The following is an 18,617-nucleotide window of genomic DNA, read 5'->3' as shown; positions in this document are numbered from 1 at the left end:
TAAATAGTGTGCACCCAGGAATCTAAAAATACAAAACCGTCGCTGCGATGAGATCATACACTTGGAGAAAGAGAGAGAGAGAGACTATGATTATAGGCTTTTGTCACAGGAAAGAAATGGTTATTTGTCAGCACCATGTCAAGAGAGGCCACAAAAGAAATCAACACTCTGACTGGCCAACGAGACCAAGCCTCAGTATAGCTTACATCACTCTTTTCCCAAACAAATTGCATTATTATTGAATAAGTAAACAGCCATGTGTCATCAGTTAATTACATTTTGCCATTAATGCAGATACAATACGGGTGAAATAAATCCCATAATTAATGCATAGGAATCAAGCTGATTAAAAAGTTACACTCACAAGCCAGTCTGCTGAACTGTGTGTCAGTATCACGTCACACCAGCTGTGAACTAAGCTGTCTGTTCTGTAAATGCATGAAAGAAAAATACATAAAAGTATAACACAGAAAGACACGTATTCTTCACAGTGTCTGATGGTTAGAGATATCTTCTTGACATATGAAAAGTAGGAATATGCACACTGCCTTAAGTTACTGTTGTACATGAGTCAATTGAAAGTAGGAGACCTCTGAACTGAGATAAAGTGCAATGTACGCGAGTGGTTTATGTGACTCCATTGTAACACCTGGGCACATGCTTAGATAAAGTGATTTTTATGGCTGTGGAGCATAATATCAGTTTGGATGGAACACTGGGTTCACGTCCACTGAAATGACTTCTTCCACTTACATAACTCCTATGAAATCACAAGAAGCAATGGTTTTAATGAAAGAAAAATGTTTGTGTGTTTGTGTGTCGTGCAAACAGTTTTTCATCCTCTTACAGCACCTTTTTATTCTTTCTTTGAAATGTGTGTGTGGACTATTATAGTGATTGAAAGGGGAATCCCATGCACGGACATGTCCAAAAGGTGGCAGTGTTGAGTTTTATAATGGTGCGCAGAGGCATGACAAATCTCTGCAACCCACCTCTCATATTTTTTGGTCAGTTGTCTCTGGAGTTATCACTCAACATCGTGTATATATTCCACTTGTGTTTTATAGTTATTTATGATGTAAAATAACAGAAATGTTGATGATGTTTCTAGGGGAAACAAACTAAATGTAATGTACTGCATTCAAAACAATAAAAAAACAGATTCCAAAAGATCTCAAATTAAGCAGGGTGCATAAGAAAATAAAAGTGTGGACTGCTGATACACTTTGTAGGTTAATCTCTCTATTTTTCTAAAAAAAAATCTGTCATCTATCTTCATATTTGTTTTCTCGCCTCTTCTCCGTCTTCTGAAGACTGCGTGTAAATGAATTTCCAGCTTCACTTCAATCCGCTAAAATCGAAATAAATGAAAAACGAGAAATGTTTGTTGCTTCGTGTAAGAAACGGAGATTTAAATGATAATAGGCGAAGAGTTAAGAGTCTTTGTACCAGCTGACAGTCAGCTGATGGCCTTTGACAGTTGCGAAAAGTTTTGTTTCTGTAGGCTACTAATATGTTAATTAGCTCTCGGAGTGTGCGACCCTATTGGCTCTTCGTCCGAGTCAATTTCCCATTTCCAGCCTGACGTCAGGGCAGCAGCCTTAAACTCATCTGCTGTGTGTGATCCCTCTAAAAAATCGCCCCACCAGTCAGCGGCTTATAACGTGCGAGGCTGCATTTACTCCCTTTACTTTCGGCTTTTCTCCCTCTCCGCTTGCGCAATGTATTCATGAGGAAACCGTAAAGTGTTAAATGTTTGAAATACAAAACCGCCGAATTGCACATGCTGAAAAAGGACTCCGCTACTCGTGCGCGCGGCACTGGTGTGTCTGTGCAATAGACTCTGCAAAGAAAAACTACTCTCGCACGCCTGCAAGTCCGTGGCTGCAAAAAGGACGCTGAAAGCCGCATTTTTCAGTTTCAAGACAAACGTTTAAAAATCAAACTGGCTCACGTTCTTCCCAACCAACCCAGTTTGACAGCTGCGCTTCACCCCGTTTGGAGGACTGTCAGCAGCAAGAGGATGGCATCAGAGCTGGCAATGAGCAACTCCGACCTGCCCACCAGTCCCCTGGCCATGGAATATGTTAATGACTTCGATCTGATGAAGTTTGAAGTGAAAAAGGAGCCGGTGGAGCCCGATCGCAACATCAGCCAGTGCAGTCGCCTTATCGCCGGGGGATCCTTGTCTTCCACCCCGATGAGCACGCCGTGCAGCTCGGTGCCCCCTTCCCCAAGCTTCTCGGCACCCAGTCCGGGCTCGGGGAGCGAGCAGAAGACACACATAGAGGATTTCTACTGGATGTCCGGTTATCAACAGCAGTTGAATCCAGAGGCGCTGGGCTTCAGCCCCGAAGACGCAGTCGAGGCGCTGATCAACAGCAGTCACCAGCTCCAGTCATTCGATGGCTACGCCAGGGGCCAGCAGTTTGCTGGCGCAGCCGGAGCAGGAGGCACCATGGCCGGGGAAGAGATGGGGTCCGCCGCGGCGGTTGTGTCGGCAGTCATCGCTGCGGCAGCTGCTCAGAACGGAGGGCAGCACCACCATCACCACCATCACCACCACAGCAGCAACCACCACCAAGCAACTGGCATCCAGTCCAACGGCACTTCTGGGACAATTCACCCACACATGCGCTTGGAGGAGCGGTTTTCGGACGACCAGCTGGTCACCATGTCAGTGCGGGAGCTCAACCGGCAGCTACGGGGGGTCAGCAAGGAAGAAGTGATCCGATTGAAACAGAAGAGGAGGACCCTAAAGAACAGAGGCTACGCGCAGTCCTGCCGGTACAAGAGGGTCCAGCAGCGGCACGTCCTGGAGGGAGAAAAGACGCAACTCATCCAGCAGGTCGATCACCTAAAGCAGGAGATCTCCAGGCTGGTCCGGGAGAGGGACGCGTACAAAGAAAAGTATGAGAAGCTCATCAGCAACGGCTTCAGAGAAAATGGATCCAGCAGCGACAACAACCCTTCATCTCCGGAGTTTTTCATGTGAGTCTCGACATTATCGTGAAAAAAAAAGAATATCAGATGAGTTACTCACCCCCGCTTACAAAAGTTTTCATTATGAAACATTTTTTTTTTCATTTGGCGAAAATGCCTACTAGACCAAGAACTAATTTGTCAACTTTTTGATTTTTCATTTTATACATTTTTCTTTCTTTTTTCTTTTTTTTTTTTTTTTGAAACGAGTGTGCTCGAGTCTGTGACTGTTTTTAGATTTGGAGGGCTTTGTCATCCGTGTTTTTTTTTTATTTTTTTATTTTGAAGAGGCAAATTAAGAAAACTTTCATCTACGTTTTTGCTATCATACTCCGTATATTATGCATAGCCTGTTTGTCAAGATTTTTTCATCGTTGTTCATTAGATTTGCAGTGTTTGAGTAAAATATGATTTTTAAAAAGTTGATCCAACTTTATGCCGCAGTAGACTATACGAAGTGCGCATGCAAGCACCAAGTATACTCCTCTGAAGTTCATCAACTTGCCCTTTTTTCATCATTTTACGTTGAATTCAGTGTACAGATTCTTGTCAAAACTGCATCCATCGACAATATGTTTTTGGTCTTTTTTTTTTTAATCTTTTCTTTTTTTTTGTCTGCCAAACTTGGAGGATTGCGAGCCTGTCGTTTGACGCCACCTCATCTCATGCGTTTTGCTTGTTATTGTGTTGAGCAACAACAGACTATATTCATTACAAACTATTCATTGTTTTTACAGAGATGTGTTATTGAACTGCCCTGCATGCTGGACATGTATGGTTTTTGTTTTTTGTTTTGTTTTTTCCTTTTCTGTGCTTGAAGATGTCCTTTTTGTCGGATGACTCCAGCATGGCATTCATACTTCATTTATGGCCTCCTCACTTTTTTGGGACAGCAACAAAAAAGTGACAGAACTTCCCACCCCCCCCCACCCCACACCCCTCCTCCATGTAATCTATACAAGTGCATTTCAGCTGTGTTGAAGTGCACCACCATCGGCTGTCATTAGGCTGCGGTGAATGCGCTTATGCATTCCTGATGGAAGTTGATCGGCGGGGATCCTGATGCGAGGGGTGGGGGAAGAGACTTCACTATTAAGGAAATCACCAATATCTTCCCTGGAAGCTTAGTCTGTTGCTTATAGCCTATATTGTTATTTAAAGATATTCCATTCTGCATTTGACAACCTTTGAATAATTTTTAAAAGCGTAATTTAAGTACAAAGTTTTATAATGCAAGTTACAAGAGATAACGTGCTACAGGTTGAAGCCTATAGATGACTAGGATAATTAATAAGGAGACTGCTGCACAAAAGTATTTTTTAACATTGGTTTGAAGAAATTGGCTCGGCTCCAATTTATACAATGAGCAGTATTGTGCAGTGCATAAACAGCGCTTTTGCAGCATGTGCTTCAAACAGAAGCGTGTGAGCTCTATTGGTCTCACATTTCATTATTGTATTTCAAAAAAAGAGAAAAAAAAAGTATTGTTGCATAAAATCATTCTCACAGCCGAAGTCAAAGTCAAATTGCCATGCTTTTTTTTTTTTTTGGAAATGTGTGTCCTCAACAAACTGATAGTAGTATTTTGGACTGAATGCACTAAAAATGATCGCCTGCATATGTGGAAGTTGAAGAAAAAAAGTTGTTATTTGTCCACATCTCAAAGAAGACAAGTTTGACTTTGTGTTACGACCTAATCGTAACATAGTCACACTTTATTATCAGTTCAGGAGAGACTGTTGTTTTGTCTTAAGCGAACTCAATATTTGCAAAGCAGTAACAATTATTATAATCAATAATGTCTGGACATTGTTAGATCGTCGGGGATTGACACCCTGCATGTACAAAATGAGGGAGTACCATTCGCCAATAAATCTTGAGAATATGTTAATTAATCTTTCATCTTATATATAGTATATATATATATTTTGCTGTGCAAAATTATTTCACTCACTAACCATATGTGATGTTCATATGTGCTCGTTTTTTTCATTTCATACAATTAAATGATATGCAATAAATGTATGTAATTGTCTTCAATAAGTTTCTCACTTTTTCTTTTGACGTGTCCTGAAAATTATTATTTTTTTGCTTTTGTGATCATGGTTCAAAACATGATGGAGATTCCTGCACCACATTTGAACAGTGTTGATATTTGCTGTTGTCGCCCTTTAAAAAAAAAAAAGTTTAACTCCAACACTAATTTAATAACAGAACACACTGAACGAATCAGAAAGATTATTTTTTTCTTTATAAGTTATTCATAAATTTACCCAACTCGAAAAAAAAAAAAAAAAAAAAAAAAACAATTCAGGTTTTACTCGCGTTTAGTCGCGTGAGTGCTGCAGTTAAGAATGAGATTGAAGTCCGGTGTTCAAGATAAATTGATGAGACCACAAAGATTAAGACACGAAGTGATCTACATTCGAACGTACTTTTGTTCTCACACGCTATTGTCTCACACAGGTTTCATATTTTATTCTTCAAAATTCACAAACTTGAGTGTAAAGGAAAAATCTGTAATGATCCCCCCCAAAACAGAGTAAGACTGGAATCTTATTAGTTTTGGTTTCATTATTTTGAACTCCATTTTCTGAATCACAATCTTTCCTATCAAATTCATATATGTGATGAAATAATTTTCTATTTTTCTATTACACCCTCTCATTTCTGATTATGGAAGCCCAATATGATTTATAGAGTACAATTAACCTTATTGTAAAATGTGACCAGTGATTAGTGCATCTCTCTGTCTCTCTCTCTGCCTGTGTGTGGGTGTGTTCTGGATGTCTGTGTGAGTGTGTGTGTTTCCTTGAATGGGTGTTCATGTACAGATGACATCTCTATGAGAATTTCCTGTGGCTATGCATGTTCTATATTTGCACCCTCCATTTGCTCCCTTTCATATGTCTCGCTCCCTGATCTGTGTTTGTTGTGTGTCCGCTTGTCTGTGTTTTTGGACGCTCGCTGTCATCGGCTTGTCATCGTTTAGCTTTTTCCAAATTTTACCTCACTTTATCCTGTTTGTCAGAGGGCCTGGATGTTGGCCTGGAGCAGGAGAGGGAGAGAGGGAGGGAGGGGGGGTGCAGTGAGGACACAGTCATGTCAGGCATGTGAGTGGGTGCTGGAGAAGGTGCCAATGTAAGTCAGCCGCTGTGGTGGGCAGGAGAGGCTCAACGCTGCTGCTCCCAATCTTGCATTTCAGTTGACTGTTTCAGACGTCTCATTTTGACTTGTTTTCAACGTAACTTTTACACTGCACTGGGACACTAACTGAAAAGGCTACTTCTCTGAAACACAAGAGGAAAAGTTCTTTTGTAAGTTCTGGGACAAGGAATAGCCGTGTGGGCATCTTGTTTCACTGTTCCAGAACAATTTGTTTGTTGAAACAGGACGACCAATGTGCCAAAATACACTTTGAAGAAACACTTAAGTTTCTGAGGACAGATTCTGTCTGGATTTGTCAGCTTTTTGCAACTTGACAAAGGGCACCTTTCATAAGAAATTAACCACACTGTCAGTATGTTAACAAAGCACTGAGTGACCAGCTGTTATTCTATACAGTAGTCTTTGCAGTTACAAATTTCATACTAGTTAATTTTGCAACAAAAAAAAAAGAAAGAAAAAAATGCCATCTTCTGCACCATCTGCCAGTGATGATGTGCTACACAGCTTGTCAGAAAAAAAAGGAGCCAGTTTTAACCCAACACTTGTATCTCACTCTGTTGTGTGTGTGTGTGTGTGTGTGCCTTCCTCTGAGGTGCTTGCTGCTGCTGTGGTGGCTGATTTGCCCAGAGTGAGGGGAGAGACTGAGACAATAGTCGGGCTTGGGCTGAATTAAATGATTTTGTTGATGATTAATAGTGGTGTGGGCCACTGGCTCCTGCGATGTAGAGATGATAAATCGTGAGCGCAGCTCCGTGCAGCTGTGCCAGTGTTGGGTCTTAGCATGCACACACTACGCAATTTACAGCCAAGCCGCTCTCCTTCTTCCTCAATTTATCTAATTACGTCTATTTGATCTAAGCAATAGCGTTGCTATATTTTGATTTTTCATATTAACCACAACAATGTATTGAAAGACTTCAGGGAGGGTAATTATTTGCCACCACCACCCACCCCCCATTTGAAAAAAGACATGTTTCTGTACTTGCCATTTCAAAGAGAAAACATTTAAGCCTGTGCATTTGTGTGGTGGGTTTTTTGATGTGTTTAGAGTGGCATGTAAAAAATGAAATTTTGGTTTCTGTTTAAGACTGCCCTGTTAGACTCTTTAGCTTGTTTATTTTGATTGTTTCCTTATTGGGATAGATCAGTTAGACCTCTAATGTCCATGCACTAGAAATGAAAATATACGCACCAGCCTACATGCACAAACACAAATACAAAGTCAAACAATAAATGGCCCTGCATATATTTACCCAAGCCTTTTGTTTCACAGCATGATGTTCTTTGTGTTCCTCTGTATTCTGGCTTTTATACGGCTCAAACATTTCATTCTCTGAACTAAATGACATTTGCGTGGAGACAGATCTTATTTGCAAAAGATGTTTCCTGTTATATCTGTGGCACCAGTGTGCAATGCTTATGTAAGTGATAAATCTATCGATTTTCCAATGATGCACTTATATGGAACGTTGGCTTTATGCGGACCGATGGCATAACATGCAGCGTTGTTCACTCAAGTAGCATTACGCCGGTTGACAGACCCAAAAATAAGAGGTGGTTGGGGGGCTGAATTCTTACAAGCTTTAGATGGTGCCAGAAGAAGGGCCAGAGTGGATCTTGTTGTGTTGCTGTTTGTGTGTGATTCTGCATCTCTTAACTCACGCCGGCCTGTGTGAGAGGTCGATTAGTGCCTGTGTAGAGTATGTGTCTGTGCATGTATGTGTGTGTCTCTCTCTTGTCGTCTTTTGGAGAAGAGGATGAGCAGAGGTCAAAAGTTACAGCGCACAAGGCTGCTCTCAAAGTCATTAGAGTAATCCCTGCCCTGGGGAGCTCATGCTCATTTCCTCTGCCTAGAACCCACTGAATAAGATTTACATGCACATCCGACATGGTACAGTGAATTCAAGACTACTCACTGCCAGTTTTCTTTTTTTGCCTATTTCCTGTATTCCACCACTGTCTAGGAGAGTTACACTCTTTCAGCATACTTGTCTTGTTACATCAGTGTGTTTCTGACTTTCTGAAGAAGGTTTAATGTTACTTAAAATGCTGTAAAAGAGGGCAGACATAGCACTTGGTTTAAGTCTGACCAGTTTAGCTTCATGCTGCCAAACATTTTTCTTTTTTTCATCCCACGTAGCTCAACAGAAAAAGCCACTGAGTCACTGTCAAGTGAAAATAAGGATGATAGAAATAAGGCAGCCTTTGTACTGGTGTTAGATAATCACAGTAATGGGCATTGTCCGGTAGTGTTTGTGGTAGTGTTCATTTTATTCTCACACCCTCATCATTCAGGGACTGTATTGTGGGTGTTGCAACACAGCAAAAAACCCACCAGCGGTACTTAAGAGAAATTCATTGTTCCTCCTATTAAATTATCTACTAAGTCAGCCTGGATGTGCTTAAGTTTTGAGTTTACACTTTAATTAAGGTTTTTTATTTCAAAAAACAACAACATAAAAACATCTGCAGAATAACAAGTTTTGTTTGCCGTCTCTCTCGTAGTGCAATAAATCTAAAATAAATGAAAAATTAGAAAGTGTGCTTGTTTGTCAGCAAATAAATACTGAATTTTATGTTGTCATTTTAAACATCTGAAAAGATTTAGGTTAAGTAAAGCCTTTCCAAACATGCATACACTGTTACATTAATGTTGTAAGCCCAATTCATTTTATCTTATGTATCTCATAAAATTAGGATTATGTATGTTTATTTTTCCCAGTGACAAATCCAAAAACTGTAATTTATGAGTTTGGTTCTGAAAAAACAGCAAGGCAAATAGAGGATATACAGGATATGCAGGAAGCTAATAGTAACAGTAGTCAGGTGTCTCTGCACAACCAGGTGGCAGCCACATCTGCGAATGGTCTGTCCAGATTCATACCAGATATAGAGGCAAAAAAAACCTCCTCTCACTTTACAGTGTATTTGAGAGGTACAATACAGAAACACTCATGCCTTTAGAATTACATCAGGGCTCAATTAAGATGCCTATTTTATCAGAGCACGCTTTGCTCTTTCTATACATTTCTTTCTTTCTTTGTGGCAGAAAGTCACAGCGTGCTTCAAATAGACATTAAGCGGATACGTGTGGTGTCATTAGAGAGTTGTCCTTGAAAGACTGGCTGCAGGTTATGTTGGTAATGAGGTGGTCGGGACTTACTGGGGTAATTTTATATGTCTGTAAATGGACCCAAACCAAGAGCCTGTGACTTAAATAAATGCAATACCATCTCTCAGCAGTCCCATTGCACAAAAGGTGACAGAGTGAAAAAAAAAAATGTAAGTGGGATTATAGTCTGGCATGTGGTTTATGACAAAAATTACTGTTCAGTCCATGAATGTAAGGTTTTATTGGCATTTTAAGTTACTTAAAGCATGTTATTTATGAAATGTAGAGCTGCAACAGAGCAATGCACATGAGAAACCCATCTAATAAGGATTCAGTCATTTACAGAAAAGAACAATGATCAATATTCAGCAAATTTGTTTTGTATGGAGAGTATTTTTTCCCTTACGTTCCTGTCTCCAGCAACTACAAGTGTACTCAACTGTGTAACGACAGCAGAGAATGAGAACAACGGCAGGAGAAATAAAACATGCCTTACTACATAAATGAGACATTTCCATACATTTCAAACAGGTAATATGCACCAACACATCCACTGTAATCTTGATGCCGCTTCATATTTCTTAGTGCATATGCATTTTTTTTTGTGTGTGTGTGTGTGTGTGTTTTGTTCTTAACATAAGTCAGATCAAATCTGTCATTCGAATGAAAGTTTACACTTTGTGATTTAAACGCAAAGACTTTTTTCTGCTGGGATACTGAGATCATCATGCTGCATCACTGCTGCTTTCCTGAAGGTTCTATATACTCTGTAGAACTGAGTTATGTGGCATTTATTTGAAAATCCAATGATTTAAAATTTCCTTCACTGCAGTGTATGGACAAAGTGTTTCCACAACTGTCATTTTTCCACAGCGTTTTAAAGGGACCCTGCTTGGCGCCCGTGCGCTTGGAGCTACGAGCTAAACTAATGTTTTCAACTCTTGTAGCGACATTTATAGGGAATATGAATTATACTATTCGGACCAGCCTGGAGCAACATGCTTACTTGTGTGTGTTTAGAGGGTGGTGCTTATGAAAGTGTCTGTCGTGAGGTAGTGGGGAGCGCAGGCATTACCATCCTTTGCTGTTTTATTAGTCTGCACGATAAATCTGCTCCCTTTCAGAACAATTAATTATGTAATTTAATGAAATGAGCAGAGCAAAGGCCTTGGCATAAAACTATTTTGCTTTTTCTGTGCGACGGCACACTGTATGCTTAGATATTTTAGTTTTGTCTCTTGTGGTTAACAGTGTTTTGATGCATGGGTTCTGCCTGTAGAATCTATTTGCATGCAAATTTTTTACATTTCCCTCCGCATCAAACGCTTACTATGATACATGTACTGTGTTTCAGCAGACAGACAAGGTGAGAGTGAATCTCCCTCAGAATGGATCTACTTGTTTCTTTGTGATTGTTTGTGCGTGTCTGTGTGTGTTTGTGTGTGCGTGTGTCAGACAGGGTGGCAGAGAGTGACACGCACAGCAGAAGAAACAGAGGAAGCGGAAAAGAATACAGTACGTGTATTTTCCATGATATCCATTCATCTATTCTTACATGTTTTGTCCAATCTTATCTGCTCCTTTAGGTCATCGAGAAAATTCCTCCATCTGTGATTTCAAGCCCCATCCCTCCGTGCCCTTGGCTCTCTGAGGTAAAACACTTCTTCTTACTTGGTCTCTCTTAGCTTTCTTTGTCTTTTCTTTCTCTCCCCTGCAATTTTGACTTCATAACAGTGAGCGAAGCTAGATTTGTAAAACAACACACACACACACACACACACACACACAAAATACTATTCCTTTGAAGAAATAATCACAGCTGTACAAATAATATCAAACATATTTAAAATATATGGTATTATTATAACTGGTTTGTTGCCTACACAAAGAAATCTATTAATTATTCATTAATATTGGACTCGCATATTAAATAGAGAATGGATACAGTCACCATAGATAGTATTGAGTGTTTCATAGCATACTGCAGGTGTCTGTAAGGCTTCCATAATGGATACATAATGTACCATGGTTTGTCCATTCATATGCTAAAGAGCACACGCCTTCTTTATGTTGACAATATCTCTCCATCACAACTCTCTCCCCTATCTCCCCAATGCCATAACTTTGCCGAGTACTATGAGCACCTTATTTAAATCCATGTAAGAAAATATATACATATATATATACACACACACAACTCAGATATGATGTTTTCAGTCTTCCTGGATCAACAGTACAACCAGCAGATTATAGCCACTCATTCAAATCCAAATTACATGTTCTGACTTTGTGTGAAAAAGGCAGAGAGAAAAAGGCAGAGTGTCTCGGACCACAGGAGAGAGGCAGAGTGAAGAATAAGCTTCTAATCCTGAAATCAATTCACAGAGACAGAGAGGAACCTGGGCAAATGTATATCGCAAACCCAATTGTTCCTGTAATGGTTTCACTGATTGTTCCATAGCAAAACCCTGTGATGTGCTTGGTCATGACACATAAGGATGAGAGATGGTTGGAGCTCATATTCATGACATCCCACCTTGGTGAAGTCGAATGTACCGTGCGTATGTGTGTGCGCGCGTTGGTGTGTACATGTATTCGTATCCAGTGTTATTTACTTGATTGTGTCTAAGTGGGGTGTGGGATCAGTAGCTGGCCTTTCTCCAGCTCCACTTAACTTCAGGAGGGGAAGCAGGACAAAAGCCATCAAGGAAGACAAGGACAAATCATCTTTAGATGAAGTGTTTTAAGTGCTCTGATTCTCCTCCCACGTCATCACTGTGAATTAGGTGCCCTCTGCTCACAGCTAAGGGGTGTGGAATATAAACAATGCCAAGGGAACGGATGTTAAACGAATGAAAGTGGAAAACCATGAGGGTGTCTATCTTAGTCAGCCTCGTAAATCTCAGTTCTCTTGCCATGCCACTGCGCTACACTGATGTTGCGCTCTGACAACCTGCCAGCCAAGCTTAGAGGGGCTGTGTGCGGTGTGGTCTGGTCGATCCTGTTCTTAGCGGTTTCAACTATGGCAGACGTTGCAAGCAGAGCCGTGTCTTTGTTTTATGCAAATCCATGCATATGAAGAGGAGGGGGGGAGGGTGATGAGCAGTCTGGCCACGTAGCTCCAGGAGGACAGACTGAGTGATGGAGACGGAGAGCCAGGTCTCAGTGTCCTTGCCTGGGGAAAGAGTGTCCTGACTCCGGCCAGGACTGCCTAGACACCACCAGGACACTGTGTCACTGCGCCTCTACCCCACTGATGCGAGAGACAAAGTTTTTTTTTTTTTCAGGAACAAATGTATTTACACTGTGAGATGTTGAGTTGGTGAGGAGATAAAGAGAGGTTAACGTTGGGATGAGGCTACCAGTGTGTCTCACCTGCGACTGGTGTGTGTGTGTGTGTGTGTGTGTTATGAAGGCAGGCACACCTCAGGGGTTCGCCATGCAAAGAGACACTGGAGTTCAGAGCCCAGCAGGGAGTTGAAGGACCCAGAATATGCTGACAAAGATAAAACACCAGGTGTGTGCATATGTACTGTAAGTGCGTGTGAAAGAGGGTGTGAGAAAGAGAACTGAGCGCAAATATAGATTAGGGAAGCAGGCTTGTGTGTTTCTGTGTATGTGTGTGTGTGTGTGTGTCACATAAGCATACAGTAACAGGTAGACAAGGCCACCAACTATGTGTCTAGTGTGTGACAGAGTGGTTTGGATGAAATATGATGAAACAGTGTCACCCACACCACAGCTAGTCACACCAATCCATTTGTCATTTCACAAGCATATTTTGCTTCCTTCTATCAGTGTAGTTGATCTCTGCCGTTAAGTTCCATCTTCGAAATAGTTTCCACCATCCGCTCTCGCTCAGCCCTTCTCGGAGCTGCGTGCTAACAGTAACGGTTGGTCGAAGGCTCTTCTATCACAGAGCAGCTCTATTTCTGGGTGCCAGGATGTTGGTCTCAGTCATCGAGGGCAGATGAAATCGATCCAGATTGACCTGTCATGTGGAGGAGAAAATGAATGAGATAGAGGAGGGGTGCAGAGGCCATCGAGAGATGGGGGGGGGCAGTGAAGAAGTACAAAAACAACCTCTTGCTCCATGTGGGTCAAAAGTTGAGGGATGATTTATTCAAGACTGGGTGTTATCCCTTCTTCCCCCTACCCCTCCTTCTCTCTGCTCCACCTGCCTCTCGGAAAGGAGTGAGAAACTGGAGACTGCTCAGGAGGAGCGGACTATATTTAGCCTTGGTGACCAAAGACACCGTGGTCTAACTTTAAAGTTAAAAATACAGATATCCTTGTACAGTGAGATGGGCACAGTTTGCGTCAGCTTCAACCGACTCTGAGTAAACAGTGCAAAGCTTATAGCTTGTAGCTATCAATGTGTGCTCTTTCAGATCAGAAAACATGTATATACCTATTGGTTTAGTGGAGGCATCCTACACTTATCCTGTGTTAGTTAAACAAGAAACCAAGATTTTTTTTTTTTACTTCTGAATGTGAGAATGATACTTTCCAAGCAAAGAAAGAAAGGAAAAGATTTATGGCTGCATTTGTCTGTGAAGTGGTACTAGATTTAGCCCAGTGTGTTTGGGCAGAGCTCCACTTTGCTAATTATTTTCCTGTGGCAGAGTTCTCAGCATGGCGCTCCTCTCTCGCTCTGAGAAGAGAGGCTCAGCGGTAAGTGCTTAGTCAGCCCTACTCTGGGTGTGAGATACTGTCGGGTCTCTGGTGGACTGTCGGGGAGGCAGAGCAGCATGGGACCAAGCCGTCGCAAGGGCGAAAGGCATGGAGGAGAGGGCAGGCCCATCATCACCCATCAGAGGACGGAAGGGGAGTAAAATACTCCTGTTAGGGACGTTAGATCTGTATCATATCTGCCTCATCACCGTGAAGCAATATTGCTGTTAGAGCTGGTAGTTTGCTGACTGTTTGTGGAGGCCAGATGCTTGCAGACGCCTTAAGAGCCAAGTCACTGTGGACATAGCTAAGGCGATTAAGCTGCAAGTGCTACTCATTAGTGATTAAGCAAAGGCATGGATCTAAACACATATAAAAAAACATCATGGTTCATTTCTGTACAGCCTTGATCTCTGTGCCAATCTCTCAGTCATTCAGTCCAGAAGGAACTGTCTGCGTTCTCTGTTTCTCTCCTCCCTCTCTATTTTTACTCCAATGTCAAACTTGTCTTTCTTTCTATCGCTACTCCTCTTTTTAGAGTGACACATAGCTCCTCCTCTCCTGTCTGCCCTGCTATCCTCCAAATGACTCTCCTCCTCCCAAATAAACTTAGCTTCCTTCTCCTTCGCCTCTGTTCCCAACGTCACTTTCCCTCCTTCCCTCCTCGCCTCCCTCCGTCCTCCCCCCCCCGCTGCCTCACACTGCACCTGCTCCCCTCCCGCTCTCTCTCTCTCTCTCTCCAAACGTCACTTTTCCCCTCCCCTCCACTCCTCCACTTCTATTCTCCCCCTCGTTAGCTTGATGAATGGCTTCACTGCAGGGAAAGTGCTGATTTTCATCCCTCTGTCTGATTTCTGCTGGCTGTTATTAATTTCAAACACTCAGAGAAAAGCGAGTGAGTCAATAAATAAGGAAATGAACACACTTCATCCTGCCATACAGCAGCTCTCACAGTCATTCACCTAGGATGCGGGTCCTCTGTGGAGGCCAGGCCTGCATTTATCCTGATAGAGTTCAGCTCCGCTCTTATATCACAAACATGTTTCAGTATTTCCTTTTTTTCTAAGCAAGAATAAAAGTGGTTCAGTACCATTGCATAATATCAAATGTTTCTAGAGTTTTGTCAGTATCCCGCTTCGCTCAGACAAACAGGACCAGAGGGAGACAGGATAGCACAAAGTAAATAGCTCTGAAGAGATCTGCAGTGTCCTCTCTCATCTTTCATCTTTCTCACTTGTGTACCGTTTAAGAAATGTATACAGTGAGTGACAATGGGAAGAGAGATAGAGACGATGCAGGGTGAAAGAGAGGCGATGAAAAGCAGCCGCCTAACAGAGTTATTGCTGCACATTAAACGCTTGCTGTCCACACAGTGTGGACGGGGCTCTATGTGTAAGTGCGCATTACTTACATTCCAGGCTTAATGCATTGCGCTTGCCCGTTAACATCAAACACAAAAAGCCTCTGAGACAATACAGTTCTCTCAGTTTTTTGCTGTCAGACAGGAACACTTGCACCCAAATTTGTTATCCTCTATTATTATGTATTTAATTCAAATGAGTTAGGATGTTTAATCACAAAACAGGATCATCATAATGCATGCACAGACACAGATCTCTGAATTCTGAGATATCAGCACGCTGTTTACAAAGTGTTAAGACAAACAGTCTGGTGGAGTATCCTATTAATACATGTCTGAGACACATACACATGTCCTCAGTTGTGTGGGCTGCGCTCTGCAGCGATGAGGCTTATGTTTCCCTTGGCTCGGACAATTAAAACAATATTTGCTATCACGCTAATAAATATACAGATTTTATTAAGGCCAGCATGAAGGCCAATTTATTGATTTCAGCTTCGCAGCACTGTCCTACTGAATCACAGCATGAATATATATCTGTGAATCAGTTATGATGTAGGAAATTAAATGTAGGTGATTCGCAGTCTGTTGCAGTCATCACACTGGTTGTAGTGTGGAACTAAAAGTACTGCCCTTTGACCTTTATCTGGGAAAATGTCTGGATCTTTGTAGGCAAGAATGGATGACTTAATAGAGAAGTGTGAAGGACCGAGGAGGCAGTGTATTAAATTAGATTTTTTACACACAGCTTCTTTATTTCAGTATTATTTGTTCCATGCTTTGTGGTTTGACAACTTTGGCAGGTAATGGATTCCCAGAGCATCTGCTGCAGCCTCCATAGACTGTGAGCATACATACTGATGGGAAAGAAAGATAGAAGTTATAGTAATACAGAGTTTTTTTGTTTTTGTTTTTTTTATACTTTTCCATATTTCATGAAAGACACTGTGTCCAGTTACAAAACATGCATTGCTGTAAAATATCCATTTGAGTTTCTGTCATTACTCATTTAATCTATAAATAAATAAAATATTCTGAAAGCTGAATGTTAAGACACCCCAACATTTGCTTTGTGGAAGAGGAGAGGAGAGGAGCCTGTATTAGTAGTAGCTCCAGGGGAAGTGGAGCCTGTATGTCTGCTTCATGGCTCTGTGAGCGCAGACATAACTATTGTGTTTACAAGGCTGAGTTGCTCTTACTGTTAAATTATTGGGGTGGGGGTGCGTTAAAGGAGGAGGAACAGAGGGAAGGGGTGGGGGAGTAAATATTTGTTCCTCTCTCTCATAGTTCTGGCTAACCAGGCTAAGGAATGCTCTTTGCTCGTTTTATAATTACAGAGTTTGGGTAGTGTCACCCTTGGAGAGTACATGGCCTCAGGGACCTGACAGAGGAGGGATTTCTGTACACACAATGTAGTGACTGGTCCTCAAAGTGTGGAGGCTGAGTAGCGACACACTTCTGCATGTCAGAGGCATGTTCAGTTAATGGCCATGTGTTGTGAGGTTACTCTCCGAAGTGTAACACAGGCACACTGGGCCAAACCAAGCTGTGAACTCAGTTGGTCACGTCGCTGTCATCGTTTTGTTGGCTTGGAAGGGTGTGTTACCACCTGGAAAAGAATGTTGTGGCAGAGACAAAAACAGAAATCAAGAGAGACCCACAATCCTGGTTCGCTCAAGGTTTCTCCGAACTAACAAAACTGTCTCTGTCTCTCTCACCCACATACACTTACGCAGCCTCTCTATTGAACATACACAACATCTTCACTGCTTTGCAATAGCTCTTAGGTTTTTCTTCCTCTCCGCGACCTGGCCATTAAAGGAGAGCGATGAGTTCACAGCTGATAGTCTCTGGTTGCGAGGAGCGGAGAGCAGTGTAGGATGACATTATCGGAAGCGGCTGCATATAGATACAAAAAAAAAAAAAAAAAAAAAAAAAGACACAAACAGAAAGAGAATACTATGGCGCACTTCTCTCAGTATAAACTTCTGTCTGCTTGGATTACACTAATGACCCCTGACAAACCATAATAAGACACATGCATCTCTATGGACACTAGCCATGACCAAAGGAATGGCTCTGTGTTTACTTTCCAATTTGACATTCTGCAGTATGAGACTCTTGTTAGCAAAAACTAAAACATCATTAGTTTCCTGTTGTGTCCTAACCAATAGGTCATGGTACAAAAAAAAAAAAAAAAAAAAAAAAAAAAAAACAGGCTTCAAGTAAATGCATTCTCGATATACAAGCCAGTATGCCACAACTACCATTAGAGAGAGGGATGTGAAAGGAGGCTGATGGAGAGGGACAAAGCTTTCCCCTCCGTCCCTGCGGCTGAAGTGGAATAGTTGTGGTGACGGGTTGTGACAGCTGAGGGAGCGAGGGAGCAAGAGGGGAGTATCACTCCAAAATCCCCAGGAAACAGAGAGGAGGGAAGAGTAATTTAGGATGAACCGCCTGCCGTCTGTTTCTGTTGTCTTTCTCACTTTTGGACTCGCACACAGAACTGCATGTGAGCAAGTATCTGTCTCTCTGACACACACACGCACACACACTCACGCTCTGGGTAATAGATATTTATTGAAGCAATTCTTTTATTAACTCTCTAGTCACTACATTATCATAATGATTCAGCCAAGAAGTATTAAGACTTGGCCGGATCCTTGGGTCAAAATTAGACAGACGTCAAACACGTGTCATAATAGAATTAGATGCACGCAGGACAAGCGCACGACTCTCATTTCCTTCCCTTGTCTCTTGATAGTATCCCTAATAGACCTCTCTCCCAGTGGCACACTGCTGTTGCAACATTCACCTACTATTGCTTTAATGAGATGTCTGTGCTGTTATGTGTGTGTCGGTATGAGTGTGTGTGCACGCATCTGTGTGCGCCTGAGAAAGAAAGATGTTAGCGATCCTTGTGGCCCTGTTTATCTCCACCCTTGTGTTGGAGTAGAGGGAGGTCAGAGGCAGGGCTGCCTGTATCCATCTCCATTCCCACGGCTGCTGTCTCACAGGCACAGTGGTCACAGGAGGATGAAAAGACTATGGATTTTTTTTTTCTCCTCCTCCCTACACCCGCCAGAGCAGGAAGATTAGACAGAAGATGAGCGCAGCCTGGCCCATTCAAAGCAGCGTTAAGCCTAACACTGGAGGCATCTGACCCAAGCTCTCTGGTTCATGGAGCACAAGTGCACACAAGACATGCATGCATGCCACATAGGGACACACACACACACGAATCAACTAAGACGACATTTCTTGGTTCAAAGCTTGGTCATACGGTGCCTGGGTGTTAAACATCCACCTTGTGACCTCTGT

At 42.1% G+C, this 18,617-nt stretch overlaps 1 protein-coding gene across 2 annotated transcripts in view; it reads left to right on the top strand.

Moving 5' to 3' along the window:
- Positions 1 to 1,496: 1,496 nt before the first annotated feature.
- mafa (MAF bZIP transcription factor a) overlaps positions 1,497 to 18,617 on the top strand; it is a 71,098-nt gene continuing 53,977 nt past the window's right edge. The window contains exons 1-2 of one of the 2 annotated variants that reach the window (XR_002041573.2): positions 1,497 to 2,991; positions 10,849 to 10,914. Coding sequence is in view for 1 of the 2 variants with exons in the window: in XM_010741745.3 (XP_010740047.1) it covers positions 2,024 to 2,991; positions 10,849 to 10,876 (996 nt within the window). In the remaining variant the exon portion in view is untranslated. The remainder of the gene's footprint in view (positions 2,992 to 10,848; positions 10,915 to 18,617) is intronic. The other variant, XM_010741745.3, reaches the window with a different exon arrangement.

Source organism: Larimichthys crocea, chromosome VIII, assembly GCF_000972845.2.
Source record: "Larimichthys crocea isolate SSNF chromosome VIII, L_crocea_2.0, whole genome shotgun sequence".
NCBI lineage: Eukaryota > Metazoa > Chordata > Actinopteri > Sciaenidae > Larimichthys > Larimichthys crocea.
The sequence above is the reverse complement of the archived record's forward strand: the minus strand, read 5'-3'. Positions and strand labels throughout refer to the sequence as shown.